This window comes from Chaetura pelagica, unplaced genomic scaffold (assembly GCF_000747805.2).
Source record: "Chaetura pelagica isolate M959 unplaced genomic scaffold, ChaPel_1.0 scaffold356, whole genome shotgun sequence".
NCBI lineage: Eukaryota > Metazoa > Chordata > Aves > Apodiformes > Apodidae > Chaetura > Chaetura pelagica.
The window spans coordinates 7,156,004-7,169,682 of NW_009953964.1; the positions used below are offsets into that span (position 1 = coordinate 7,156,004).

Consider the following 13,679-nt stretch of genomic DNA (forward strand, 5'->3'; position numbering starts at 1 on the left):
AGTTTGATGCTGGTTTTGTCCCTAAAGGCCAAGAGAGAGTAAGCAGACCAGGAAGCAGTGTTATATCTTTATATTGAAAATATGTGTGGTTTTGTTGTTTTGGTTTTTTTTTAATCTATTCCTGCTATTTTTTTAGATTGATTGCAGTAAGTACAAAAGAACTGAACTAGATGGCCATGTCCTGGTAGCATGCCCAAGGATCCTGGCACCAGTCTGTGGCTCAGACAGCCAAACTTATGAAAACGAATGTGGGTTGTGTGCCTATAATGCGTAAGTCTTGTGCATAGAACATCCTTCTGGATAATTAGCAGTTGTCAAGGCTCTCAGAAACACTTCTGTAAGACTGCTCTGTCTTAAGGCAGGTCTCTCAGTAGGCCTCTTTGGAGATGGCTGCTTATAATTCCTGAGTTTTATCCTTCATGTTCTGTCTGTGCTCATGAGGCGAATCACAAAAGAACCAGAGGACAGCCCAGAGCAGGGCCTTGAACAGATCAAAGTGTTACTTGTAACACCTAATTACTCCTAACACTTAGTATTTTCATATCACATGGTAACTGTGCATTTGTTGCTACCATCTGCACGGTGCATTTCAGACAAATCAAGCAATTACAGTGTCCCACAAGGCAGGTGGGACCTTGCTTGCTTGTCATAGTGCCTAGAGTGTGATGGGAAAGTTATTCTCAAGGCTTCCTGACCAAAGCATTTCTTTCTTTATTTCAGACAACATGACACCAACGTTACCAAAATACATGATGGAGAATGCAGACACGAGTTTGGCAATGTAAGTGCAATAGAAGTGAAAAATCCATTTCTTAGGGTTGTTAATAAAGGAATCTTGAGAACTCCATGAATTTCCCTAGGGAAATGCAAGAGAGCAATATGACAAGGCTTACAAAGCCTCTTATCCATGACTTGTCTTTCTGAACAGCGAGGGTGGATTTTGCACCTTCCCTGCTCCAGAGAGAGGGCCACCCCATGCAGACCCCACCCAAGCAAGGAAGGAGAAAAGAGATGGATATAAAGTGAGAAGCTGCAGTGAGTCAGTGCTGCAGAACTTGCTTCCCTATGTACTAACCTGGCATTTGTGCCCAGGGAAAAAGATTTCACTTGCCAGTATGCTGTGCAGGTTGGCAGTTTTCTGTTTGCAGAGCACAAGTATTTCCACCCTGTGCATTCAGAACTCCCGTGCTGGTTGCTTTCACAGACATAGTGAGAATCATAAGACCACTCAGCACACACATTTCTAGAGTACAGTTTATTTGTACAGGGCCAACAGTCTGGTGCCTGAGGAAGAGAATCTTCTATATTTCAGCATGAAAATTCTTGGATCTAGACAGCCTACACCCAAATTGTGATAACATTTTTTTCTCAGTCCTTTCAAACCCTGTGCTTAATTAGGGGGAATCAGATGTAATGAGTAATCACAGAGCTGTAGAACTGGGGAGAAAACCAAAACAAACCAAAACAGTATTAGATTTCCAGCTGGTGAGAAATGTTTCCCACTAAATTAAATACTTCTTTTTTTTTTTTTTTTTAATGAGAATGTGTCCTGGATTTTGCACATGTTCTTCTGTCTGAAGGATCTGTTCTCCAGAGTAGTCCTATTCCTTGATTCCTAGAGTTAGGGTAATATTCAGAAAGCTAGTTTCTGATTTGAAGATTTAACTTCATTGTATCAGGGCTTTGTCCTGTTACAGATACAATGGAGGTTGGGATATAGAATGAAAAGTTTTGGCATCAACTTTTCTTGCATAGCAAGTGATTTACCAGAGCTTATTCTCCTTATTTTGACAGGTTGACTGCAATCAGTACCCATCAGTAGTCACTGATGATGGTAAAGTTTTAGTAGCCTGTCCAAGGATTCTAAGTCCAGTTTGCGGCACAGATGGCATCACGTATGATAATGAATGTGGGATCTGTGCCCACAATGGGTAAGTGCCACAGGTAGAGCACTGCTCCTCAGTAGCCAGCAGTGCTTTGCAGCCCTGAGAATCTTCCTCCTGCATTTCTGCTTATGCCTGTTTCTTCAAGTCTCTTAAAGACTGCATTTGTTTTGGATTTTCCTCGAGTTTCCTTCTGATATAATTTTTGTGCTCATGAGGGGAAACCTTGAAGAGTCAGATGGCAGGTTCTTCCTTAATCTGTGGGCTGGGCAGTGACTGCATAATTCAGAATATTGCTTTAAATTGCATGTTTTGAAAAGATGCAGTGTGATTGTTAATGACTAATATAGCTATTCTGACACAGAGTCTGAGGCCACAGTTTGCTTCATTTTGCATATGACTGACCAAGAGGTTATGCATTTAGTTCCTCAACTTAATTGTTTCCTCTTCCAGAGAACACAGGACCCATGTTAGTGTGAAGCATAGTGGAAATTGCAGAACCAAGTCTTCCGAAGTAAGTATTCAATATAAAGCATTTTTATCCTCTTTGCTGTATCAACTGAAATGTTTCCTGAGGCTGCCTCTGCTCTGAAAGAGAGCTGGCCTGAAGCCTGGCTTTATCTACATGTCTATTAAGTCATCAGCCCCTTGTGCTGAGGATGCCTACAAATCCCATCTGTCTTGAGACAGGTGCCCTCTGGGCCCTCCTTGCCCACACAGCCCTGGCAGATGGGCTGCATGGGAGCTGGGCACAGTTTGCGTTAAGAAGTCAAACCTTTGGGGTGGGGATATAGTCTGGTATAAGGAGCACACCTCCAGTTTTGATCTGAGTGTATCAGTAGACAGCTCCCAGAGCTGGTGTTCAGAAGATGCCAACACATAATTGTGGAAGTTGGTCAGTTTGGGCTTAGATCTTCCTTTGAGGCTGCTGTTCAGATGTATTGTTGGCAGAGTCTAAATTCCTTCAATGTTTTGGTGTTCTGCTTATGTCTATTCTGCAGAATAGATTCTGGCATCTTTTCCATCTAGGAATGACTGAGTTATTACCTAAGTAATCTGGTACCTCACAAGCCATGCAGAGCTCTGCAGACCCCTCTGTACCTCAGAGGGCTCATGCAGAATGAACCCAGCCTGGTTTTGGGAACACTGAAGTGTAGCACTATTATTCTCTCAGCATCAAAGACAAGAGGTTACTTTGGGGTTTTTCTTGGAGAACAAGGACTTCCCCAGGTTTGACACTCCTGCTTTTTGTAGATTGATTGCAGCCAATATGCCACAAGAACATTTAAGGGTGGTAAGCCCCAGGTGATCTGCCCAAGGATCCTGCTCCCAGTCTGTGGCACAGATGGATTTACTTATGACAACGAATGTGGTGTCTGTGCCCATAACGTGTAAGTGCTGTACAGAGGACTCTCTTTTGGGGTGACTAGCCATGGTTAGTACTCCAAATGGCTTTTCTTTCAATACCAATGCATTTATATCTGTCTTTTTTTTTTTTTTTTTTCAACCTCCTGAAGCGCTGACACCTGGATTTTGTTCCTAGATGGCTGCTTTGTGCTTGGGGAGCTGTGGGAGAGCCAAGCCTCAGTCTGAACACACTGAGGGCTGTGTGGTGTGGGTAGACGAAAGAGTGGATGGGGCTGCTGTGCAGCACACTGAGAGGAGACCTGATAAGTCTGTTACCACTTAGTATTATTCTTGCTAGTGACTGGGAGAAGCTGGTTCAGTAGGCAATCAGATGCCTCCTTTATCATGTGTATTGGCTCTGAGTTTGGTTTGCTTTGTGGCCCTTGGGTGTCACAGGACTTTGGTGGTGGCCACGCTAACACCAGCCTCTCCTTTCAGAGCACTTGGGACTCATGTGAAGAAAAGCCATGAGGGAAGATGCAAGAAGGAAAGTACTCCTGTAAGTGTATCTGGCTATAAAATAAAAAACATCCCTTACTCTCCCTCCAGTCTCGAGGAAGATCCTGGCTGGGGTCAGGGCATGTGCTGTGTTTCTGGATGCACAGAGGGCTGATACCTGGTATTCCTGATGGTGCTGCTGTTCTCCCTAGCTGCCAAAGTGCTGTACATGCAGGCAAGAGAGAATGGGAACAGGCCAGGACTTCAGAAACAAAATGTCCCAGTACTGCAGATCTCTGACCAGAAATCATCAGAGGCAGCCCATTTTAGCACAGGAAGAGAGGAAGATAGAAGGCCGTGTTAGATGTCCATGTATTGATTCAGTGCTAGGATTTCTATTCCACTAGACAGGCAGGTTAAAAAATGCTCATGCTCTGGTCAGCCTGGAAAAATCTGCTCTCAGAAATGCATACAGAAATAGCTTTATTATCCTGTGCAGTGACAATATGTGCTGATAATATCTCAAAACGTTTATTCTGCTTATGTAGAGCAGCTCTAAAGCACCAAAAATAATTTCGTGCATCTCAAGGGACTGCAATATATTTTCTATACTAACAATACATTATTAAAATGCTCTCTTTGCTTTAATTTGCTCTTAGACCATGTGGGAAATACGGGTAATAAGAGATGCTGCACTGAGGAAACTATGCAAAATGACAGTGAAGTGGCAGTGATGCTTAGCTAGTGCAGATTGACTTTCAATATTTGTTTGTCTATTTCTCCTCAAATATTTAAGCTGTTAGATTTAATATATATTTAATATTTTTTCAAAAAGAGCTGGTGAAACAGCTCTTGCTGCTCTTTTGGAAAAGCTGAAACAAAATCCTGCATTTAGTTAACTATGTCATCCTGGTCTTAATAGAAAACACTTCAAATCAGATTCCTCAGGTTAAATGCTTGTTTTAAAAAACCTGCATATGTACTACTCTAGGAAAATAATCTTTTTGGCCAGTTGTTCCTGTCTTCCCTTTGGTAGCAGGCATTGCCAAACCCAACTACAATTACTTAATTGCACTGGAAGACTAAACTTAAAAATACTCTGATTTTCCTCTAGCAGAAGCCTTTAAAAATTGAAGGATCTGTGTGATCAGATTGCAGATGAGGTACTATTTCATGTCCTAGCAGCTGATCTAGCACTGTTATTTTATGTCCCCAGGTTGAGTGCAGTGCATACGTGAGCAAAACTGAAACTGGGGAAGAACTCATAGCCTGCCCCTACATCCTGCGTGAGATCTGTGGGACAGATGGTGTCACCTACAGCAATGACTGTGCTCTCTGTGCCCATAACATGTAAGCCCTGGAGGTCACCCCCTGAGAGCTCAGTAAAGTTACTTTTTGAACATTTTTAACTATGCTTTCTCTTCCAGTAAATCTGGAACAGATGTTTCCAAGAAGCATGATGGAAAGTGCATAGAGGATGCTCACCAAGTAAGTGACATCTGAGAAAAGTAAGAACTTGAGCTGGTGCTGATTGCACAACTTGGGTAAACACGGTTGGTTTGGGTGCTGTGGCCTCCATTGGGGGTCACAGCTTGTGCTGCCCTTCCTTTTGTGGGTGAACATCACCCTCCTGGCAGCAGGAACACCATGCACTTCCTGCATGTAGTCAGGGAAAGAACGAGGATAGGTGAGGAATGAGCTATGAGACAGGTAGCAGCATAAATCATGTAAAGCCTCACAAGATGATCTCTCTTTCCCACAGCAGTCTATCAGAGCTGCCACAGGAAATTAGCAGCCTGTTTTGGCAGTATGGGAAGGGGATGCAGAGCACCCAGGATGCTTGCATTTTACAAAAGGATGTTCTGCAAAGATTAGAAAATTGCCTGTGCTTTTGAATGCTGATACCTAATATAACAGGGGATTCAACCCCCTTTTAAATTTTTTTTTTTAAAATATGTTGTTATTTAATGTATACTAACAATGAATCTTGTAAAAATACCAGTTTAACTATATTTGACCAGCTCTAAAGTATTTACACTCATTGGAGAATGGAAGAACAAAGTCATTCATTAGCATGTGTTTGAAAGAGTCAACATCCCGAGTCAGATATTTCACTTCTATACAAACAAACTATGAAATGTCATTCCTTTGTTTCCTGAGAACGCTCTGTGCTCCGGCTGGGTGAGATACATAAATCAGGGAGGAAGAGCCCCACGCTGGAGGAACTGGGAGTGCTAAAACACAAGGCCCATTCTTCAACTGGTGTAAATCAGCTTCAACTGCTGTCAGTCCTGCTGGCAGATTTCAACACTCAAAGCCATCCTTTTGCAACAAAAGGCCTGTCAGCATGTCCCCCCTCCATTCTTGTGGGCTGTGGAAAACCCCTTGGTCACCATTATCTGTCTCGCAGGAAGTGCATCAATCAATCCATTTTGACTTGCAAATAATTTTGAGCTGCATAATATCCTGGTAGGTTCAGCAAGGTGTACGGGCATCATGATAAATATGAAGCTAAGTTGAGTGATGTCTGCCTCCAAGACTTGATTCAGTCATAAGGCTATGAAAAGGAATTGCTAGTATTCTAGGAAGAATGAGTTAATCTATAGCCATAATTCATTCTGTGGCAGATCCTAAAAGACAGAGCCATAAGCAGGGGGGGTGTGTCTGGGAGCCCTTGCACAGAGCAGAACTTTTGCTGGAGCTTTTGCCATCTTTGTCCCCAGCTGAACTGCACCCAGTACCCAACCGCCTCCACGAAGGATGGCAAGCAGCTGATGGCCTGCACCATGATCTACGATCCCGTCTGCGGTACTGATGGCGTCACTTACGCCAGCGAGTGCACACTGTGTGCCCACAACCTGTGAGTACTTGTCCTTCTCCCTGGGGAATTCTCAGTGGCGGTCTTTGGATCCATCTTTGAGTGCCAAGTAACGTGCAAAGACTGTCTCTAAAACCTGGTGCTGGGTGGTTCCTGTCTGTCTGCTTCTATTGTTCTGCTTGGTGTTTCATATCGGTGTTTGATCCCAGGACTTCACGAAGGGGGATGCCTCAAATGGGAATAGGGTTATTCCAAAAGACATGTGCCTGGTCCATAAGGGCACCTTCTGGCTAGTGCTGTGCAGGCAAGGTTACACTAATTCATCTGAAAATCTCCTGTGCACTAGGTGGGACTGAGGTGATGTTCTCACACTTCAGTTGCAGTGGGGAAGGTTGTTGCTAATGATGCTCTTCTTACTCCAGTGAACATCGGACTGATCTTGGCAAAAGAAAGAATGGACGCTGTGAAGAGGATGTTACAAAAGTGAGTGGGAGAGGATGGGAACAAAAAGCAAGGCCCAGAGTCTGTTACATTTGTGGGGGACTGTCCTCTCCTCTAGGTTACAAACTTGGGGAGTGGTGGTGTGGAGACCTGGGGAGATCCCTTGGGAATTTGACGCTGGTCATAAAACAGCCGATATCCCTCCCATTGCTCCATAACTGTGCAGGGAGAGACATGGCAGTGGGCAGAAATAGTCTGAGAGGCAACTTTGAGTTGGTTATTATGATGTTACAGAAGTTTAATTTCTCAGTGGGTTGTCGTTCCTTGTGCTTGGGGAACCGTGTTTTGCTCTCGGGCGGAGAGGCTCATGTCTGTCTTCCACGTGCAGGATTACTGCAAGGGCTGGGACGTCATCTCCCCCATTTGCACCGCGGAATACATGCCCCACTGCGGCTCCGACGGCACAACCTACAGCAACAAGTGTGCTTTCTGCAACGCCTACCTGTATGTACAAGAGCAAACTCCTTCTTTTCATGATCAGTCTGTACCTACTACTGTTCATAATGTGTTTTTGACTAACTGCTGATGGGTTTATACTGGACGTTTCTGGGGCACCACGACTTGTGCAAGGAGATTTTTTACATTTTAAGGTTAAATGCCAAGGGCCCATTTCTGTGATCTGTATGTAGCCTTCTGTTTGTTAGCTTCAAAGATATTTTACTTATTTTCACCAGCACACAATCTGTCCCACAAGCTCATCAGGGCATGTGGAGAGTACTTCACCAAGCCAACTGAGTTGCATCAAATGTGTGAAACCTATTATCTTTCCTTCAATGACAATAAGTAACGGGAGTATTTTGGGCTTTTCAGACTTTTCTATATCTCCAGTCAATACTGAGCCAACACTTAGGCTGGTGAAGTGAGGAACAGGTCTTCAGCACTGAATATGCTCTGTGTCTAATCCTTCTCTCTCCTTTTCTCACCAGGTCAAGTGGTAGGACTCTCAACCTTATGAGTATGACTGAGTGTTAAGTTTGTGCTGGAGTCTAGCCCAGGAAGACAAGATACCTGCACATGACTTCCCAGAGGCTGATTGTCTCCAACAACTTCACTTCACTTTGTCTCATTTCCTGAGCTCCTGAAACACTTGTTCAATAAACTCACTTGGCAATGTTTATCTGTCCTGGGTCCATGTCTTATCCCTTTTACCCCTTTTCCTCCCTGACATGGTACTTAGTGGTGCATATATGTTCTTCTGGTGATGTTCTGCTCTTCCAAACAATGTGGGTAAATCTTTTCCTGCCGGGTATCAGTGCCATCCCTGCTCTGATGAGGGCCTGGCCTCCCTTTGGAGCTCCCAATCTGTTTTCTTCTCAGAGTCTCCTTGTCAGCATTAGTCTCATCTAACCATTAATATCTCTGGATGACCTGATCATGGACTCTGTCTTTATAGTCAGCACAAGGGAAAATTCACCTTGAGGACATAGTCCACCTGCGTAGTGTGGATGTCTAGGATGTGGGTGTTGGTTTGTTCTCAGGAAGAGCACTTTCTTGTTGTGAGCTAGAAAGGGAAATTTGTTGCCTAGTGGAGAGGTGACCCTGTCCTGGGTCCCACTGCCCTGTGCAGCCTGTCCTGTAAAAGAGGCAGCAGCTGCTGTCAGGAGTGGTGATCCCAGCCTGTCTCCACTGAATTGACATCGGTGCCATGTGCTGTTACAGAATATAATCTACAGGAGGGGAGTGTCAAACTCTCTTTGGGGTCAAAACCAGCAGAAGTGTCCACTAATGAAATATCTGATGTATTAATGTAACAATATCTCAGAGCCTGGTGGGCAGTATCTCCCCTGGGGTTAGACACAGCCCCAGTACAGCCCTCACTGTAATCTAAAGTCACTCAGGAATGAAAAGGACAAAGAGGTTCACTTATGACCAGTTTTAACTGAATATATAACAAGTCATAGGAAAGCAGTTCTGCCTCATAATAATGTTTTGCCTACTTTTTTGAGGCCAAGGAGCTCAGGACTTGGTGATATAATTGCTGTCACTTTAGTGTCCATATGGCTGGTAGGGAGACCCGGGGACTGCCCTTCATCTGTTGGCAGCATAGGTCCAGCCACTATCACTAGCTCCACACAAGGTCACCAAAGCTATTGCAAGGTCAATATTTCAGGATTAAGGGGTTTCTTCTGCACTACAGCTACTGCCTCCCTGATTCAATGTCCTATTGTAGTTTACCAGAGAACAACACAATTATTTGGATCAGTTTGGAAAGTCACTCTTTGAATTGTCGAGCTGGATGAATAGACTGCATGCACATGTTCCTGACTTGGAGATACTGTGGGTATTGTACCAGGGAATGAGGCCATCGTACCTCCGTGCTATTAGAGCTCATGGCTGGCATGTACTTTTCAAGATGATTTGTAACTAACAATGGCTTATTGTACTTTTCTTGGGCCTGTGTCCTAATGTAAATGTTCTGTTGGTTTATATAACCTTTTTGCCATTTTCTCTTAAGGTGTTTTTGCAGAACATGCTGTTTTAGTCTTAAGTGCTACTCAGTTATCCTCAGGGATAAAACCTGATTATTTTTTTGTGGGCTTTGGCAGACCTTCAGTTGGCCCTAGCTCTGATCAGGGGCTTTCACAAGCCATTGCAGCAAAGCTGTCAAGATCCACCTGAATGGTATTAGCTGGGCACAGCCATGCCAAAGCTTCCTCTGTAGAGCTCATTGTCTGATGACATGAGAGGCAAACAGAACTTGAGGAAGCACAAAGTTAAGATTGTCGGAGCAATCCAGGGAGGAAGCCAAAGCAATCAGGAGTCACAGGTTTCCATGCAGTATTCACCAGTAGGTTTCATGTAAAAGTGTGCAATGGGATAAACCACTGAAACTGGGCTGGAAAATGGGGAAAGCCTGACATTGAAATTTATCTATCCCCTGGGCTCGGGGGTGTTTCATATAACTGCATAAAAGTAGGACAGCCTTCTTAAGGGCAGAGCTGTTTGTCTGCCTTGGAGTTGTTTTTCAGCTGTTCTAGGGTTATTTACTGAGCCTGTGTTAATTGGATGATTACTTTCTGCTGTATGTTGATGATAAAGTGATGGTAAGGCAAAGACAAGCACATTCAAGAGGAAGTATTGAATTTTTTGTGGCTTAGGGGAGAGGTAGAACAATACCAGGTTTAAAGTGTCACTTAGAGACTGAAATGTGGTTTTAAGGTATGCTTGACTGAGCTGGCTGCTTGCTTGGCCATAGGTAGAGGAATGGCAGAAGAGATGGAGATTCCTGTGCCAGGAAGCACCAAGAGATCATGTCACGGACTTGGTGCTTGCCAGACTGCAAATGTGTTCAATAACTGTCTCCAGTGTGAGGGTGACAGACACTTGGGTGCTGCCCAGTTTACTGCTCCTCAGGTGTGCCCTGCTGCAGAGCCCCACAGCTGACTGTCTTTCTCACCTTGGGTGAGACTCAGCAGCTTCAAAATAGTCAGGTTAAGAACATTAAAGACCATTCAACTGTGACACTAGGAAACTTTTTTTTTTTTCCTTCCCCCCCCCCCCCAACTTCTATCTGCAGAATCTCTGTACCTGCTATTTTTCTCTGCTAAGAAGAGCTGAGAGAAAATCTGGCCATAAACCATCCCTGAGTCTGTGTGTGCTTGTGTGTAGGGGAACACCTGGGAGTGGGTGACAAATTAACAACTTCATGAAATGCCACTCACTGTGATGGACATGGGGGCTGTTGCAGTGTTTGGCCATCCCTATGGATTCCCAGGGACAGGAATCCCAGAACTTGAAAAGAGGCAGCAAAAGGATCAGATGCAAGCTTGGATTTCATCCCTGCTTCAGAGAACTCTTTTCAGTCTTGCCACGAACAGAGACAATTGCAGGTGCAGCCTCATACCCTCAGTCAAGGATGCATTGAAGAACAAACTGCATTTCCAGTGGCTGCTCTGACTGTAACATCAGGGGTCTGCAATTCCCTGCCAAAATGCAGCTGGTCCAGCTCCACATGCTGCCTCGCAGCCACTGCTGCTGCCCTCAGCTCTGGAGAGCAGGACCCAGGTCTCAAGCAGTGCCAAGGGCTGATGAACTTGTATGCATTTCCCTCTGGTGGTGGTGCAAACCCAGCATTTGAGACTTGTAAAGTCACCGGTACAGATCAGAGAGGCAATATATTAAAAATATAAATGTCCTCTCTGCTTCTTTGTTTGTCTAACTTATCTTTATGGCCTTATCAATGTTTTCTGAGTGTACAGTCATTTGTCTTACAACACAAAGAGGAGGAAGAATGAGGTGAATCACTTAATTCTTGATATGTGGGATTTAGAAAACAATACTTAGTTTTTTATATTGAGCCAAAGGATTTTTTTTCTGCTTATCTGCATGACGTGTATCAACACTCATCTGTGAGTTGAAAAAAAACCAACACCCCAACTTTTCCTTAATGCTGTGTGTACCTAAACTTCATTCAAACACTTTATCAAAAAAATCTATACCTTTCAAAATTATGTCTGCTGATAATTTGCCTTGGGTTACCTTTTTTTCATATCCTGCATTTGCTAGAAAGGCAGGTGGATGGAGTGAGATACTCTGTCACTCTTGAGGGATGCTTGAGGATGACAATGCTCAACCCACTGATTTTTTTAAACTGTTCTCTTTTCAGAAGAATATTCAAATCATTTTTAACCACTTTAAATGCTTCTAAAAAAAATATCCAGAAATTATTATACAAACTTATTGTATCAGTCTTACAGGTCTATTTAACTGGCTGATAGCAAAAGAAACAGTTTGGGAACTGAAAAAATTTCCTCAGACTTCTATATTTAAAGAAATATAATTGTGGTAACCAGCCATTTCATCCATGAGTCTGTTCATGCTCGGAAATGTTCATTCTCTTGTAATTTGATGCTTAATACAATTTTATTTGATTCTTTGCCATGCTCTGGTTTTGTGCTCTCTTCTGATCAACAAGGAGATGTGAAAAAGCAGAAAGCAGCAGTGGAAGGGAGCCTGTCTCCAGCTGGCAGACATCCACTCAGCCTCGGAGGGTTTTCCAGATTTTCACCAGCTGAGGTGCAGCCCCATAAGTTTAAACATACTGTGAATTTGCAAACAAAGAGCATTCACATAGTGTCTTGCTTCCTGCCTGTTTTTCATTCATAGGAGCAAAACCATAATTTAATTCAAGCCCCCTGAAGAATGGCAAATGTTTGGAAATGTATTGCTTTCTGCTCTTTTTTTTTTCCACCCCCCCCCTTCTGTTGCTTTCAAGGTTTAGCTGCAGCTCCTGCCCCAGGGGCATCGCTAAGGAAGGCCAGTCAGGGCCCCCTGGCCAAGTGTTGGACCTGATCAGTGGCACAGATGGTTTCACTTACACCAATGAATGTGGGATCTGTGCCTATAATGTGTCAGTCCAATGGACAGAACGTGTTTTCTGAATGACAGCCCCCTGGACTCTCCCTGTGCTTATCCAATTTATCCTGCTTTTCTCCCCCTTCACTTGCTGTTTGTGCTTGGGGGGAAATTGTGAAGATTTAGAAGAGGAAAAAAAAAAAAAAGGAAGAAAATAGCTGGAGTGGAAATCCAAATGATGCAGCATATTCAGATGGCATAAGTTTGTTGATTTGACAAGATTATAATAGAGATGGCAAAACCACTTCATTGTTGGTAGTTAACTCAGATGAACTCTCCTCCACTTGCATCATTTGGGAGTTCTATTTACATTTCCAGCACTTGTTCCTCTTTGGGAAAATGGTTGTGCTAAGTCTCTAATGGCAGTCAATCCCTTCTGCAGAGAACATGGGACACCCAGGGACTGGGGAACAGCAGTCACCCCGGTGACTAAGGAGGAAGGCAGAGCAAGAGGCAGCCTGAGCTCCCAGTGCTGCCCGTGGCAGGATCCCAAAGAGTGGCAGCCGGATGCTGAGCAGGCAGTGCCTGATTGGATGTGAGTGATGCATATACCTTCTGTTGACATTTCATTTGGCAGAGATTTAATGCTAGCTTCCCAATATTGCTATTTTCCACAGGCTACATTCAAATGTATGGAGAGAAGGATGGTAAAAAGATGCAAAATATGAAATAAGTACCAGAAATATTTCTTTGCTAGGCAAGCACACACAGCCTTCACTGACAGCATCAAGAAAGTGCATCATAGCCTGTTTCAAGACTATAAGAGAGACAAAATCTTTGCAGGTATTAGTGTATTCAGCTCTCCTGAGACAAGAATTATCAGGTTGCACATGGGGCACAGTCCCCAAGCCAGGGGATGTAAGGGCCAGAAGATCAGGTAGAACACAGCAGCTGCCATGCATGTATTAACATATAAAGTAAATATCTGCAGTACTTTGCTGGTGCAATAGTTTAGAGCTGGTAGAATTCCTGGTGTCTACCTCAATGTCTGTGAAATAGTAAACCCCTGTAATCCAGCAGCATGCTGCTTTCTGTCAGCACCAGCCATGCTTCACCCATGTGCAGCTGCAAAGAATCCGCCAGTGGTCTCATTAAAGCTCAACTCTGCTGAATAAATTACATTGTTCCCCTTTCTTTTGATGCTGCCTATGAAGGAAGAAGTGTTCAGTGATTATGATGCTAACAGTTTGTCAGCTACAGAAACTCTTGACATCTTTTCCCTCCTATTCCAGCCAAGTATTCAAAGTACAGTGCCATGACGCAACCAGTCTCTTTCC

At 43.8% G+C, this 13,679-nt stretch overlaps 1 protein-coding gene across 1 annotated transcript in view; it reads left to right on the forward strand.

Moving 5' to 3' along the window:
- LOC104392577 (ovoinhibitor-like) overlaps nucleotides 1–8,019 on the forward strand; it is a 10,315-nt gene extending 2,296 nt beyond the window's left edge. The window contains exons 5-17 of the mRNA XM_010001992.1: nucleotides 137–270; nucleotides 721–771; nucleotides 1,127–1,133; nucleotides 1,795–1,931; nucleotides 2,337–2,397; nucleotides 3,138–3,274; nucleotides 3,729–3,789; nucleotides 4,945–5,078; nucleotides 5,156–5,216; nucleotides 6,452–6,588; nucleotides 6,969–7,029; nucleotides 7,376–7,491; nucleotides 7,974–8,019. Of these exons, the coding sequence (XP_010000294.1) occupies nucleotides 137–270; nucleotides 721–771; nucleotides 1,127–1,133; nucleotides 1,795–1,931; nucleotides 2,337–2,397; nucleotides 3,138–3,274; nucleotides 3,729–3,789; nucleotides 4,945–5,078; nucleotides 5,156–5,216; nucleotides 6,452–6,588; nucleotides 6,969–7,029; nucleotides 7,376–7,491; nucleotides 7,974–8,019 (1,143 nt within the window). The remainder of the gene's footprint in view (nucleotides 1–136; nucleotides 271–720; nucleotides 772–1,126; nucleotides 1,134–1,794; nucleotides 1,932–2,336; nucleotides 2,398–3,137; nucleotides 3,275–3,728; nucleotides 3,790–4,944; nucleotides 5,079–5,155; nucleotides 5,217–6,451; nucleotides 6,589–6,968; nucleotides 7,030–7,375; nucleotides 7,492–7,973) is intronic.
- Nucleotides 8,020–13,679: the final 5,660 nt, after the last annotated feature.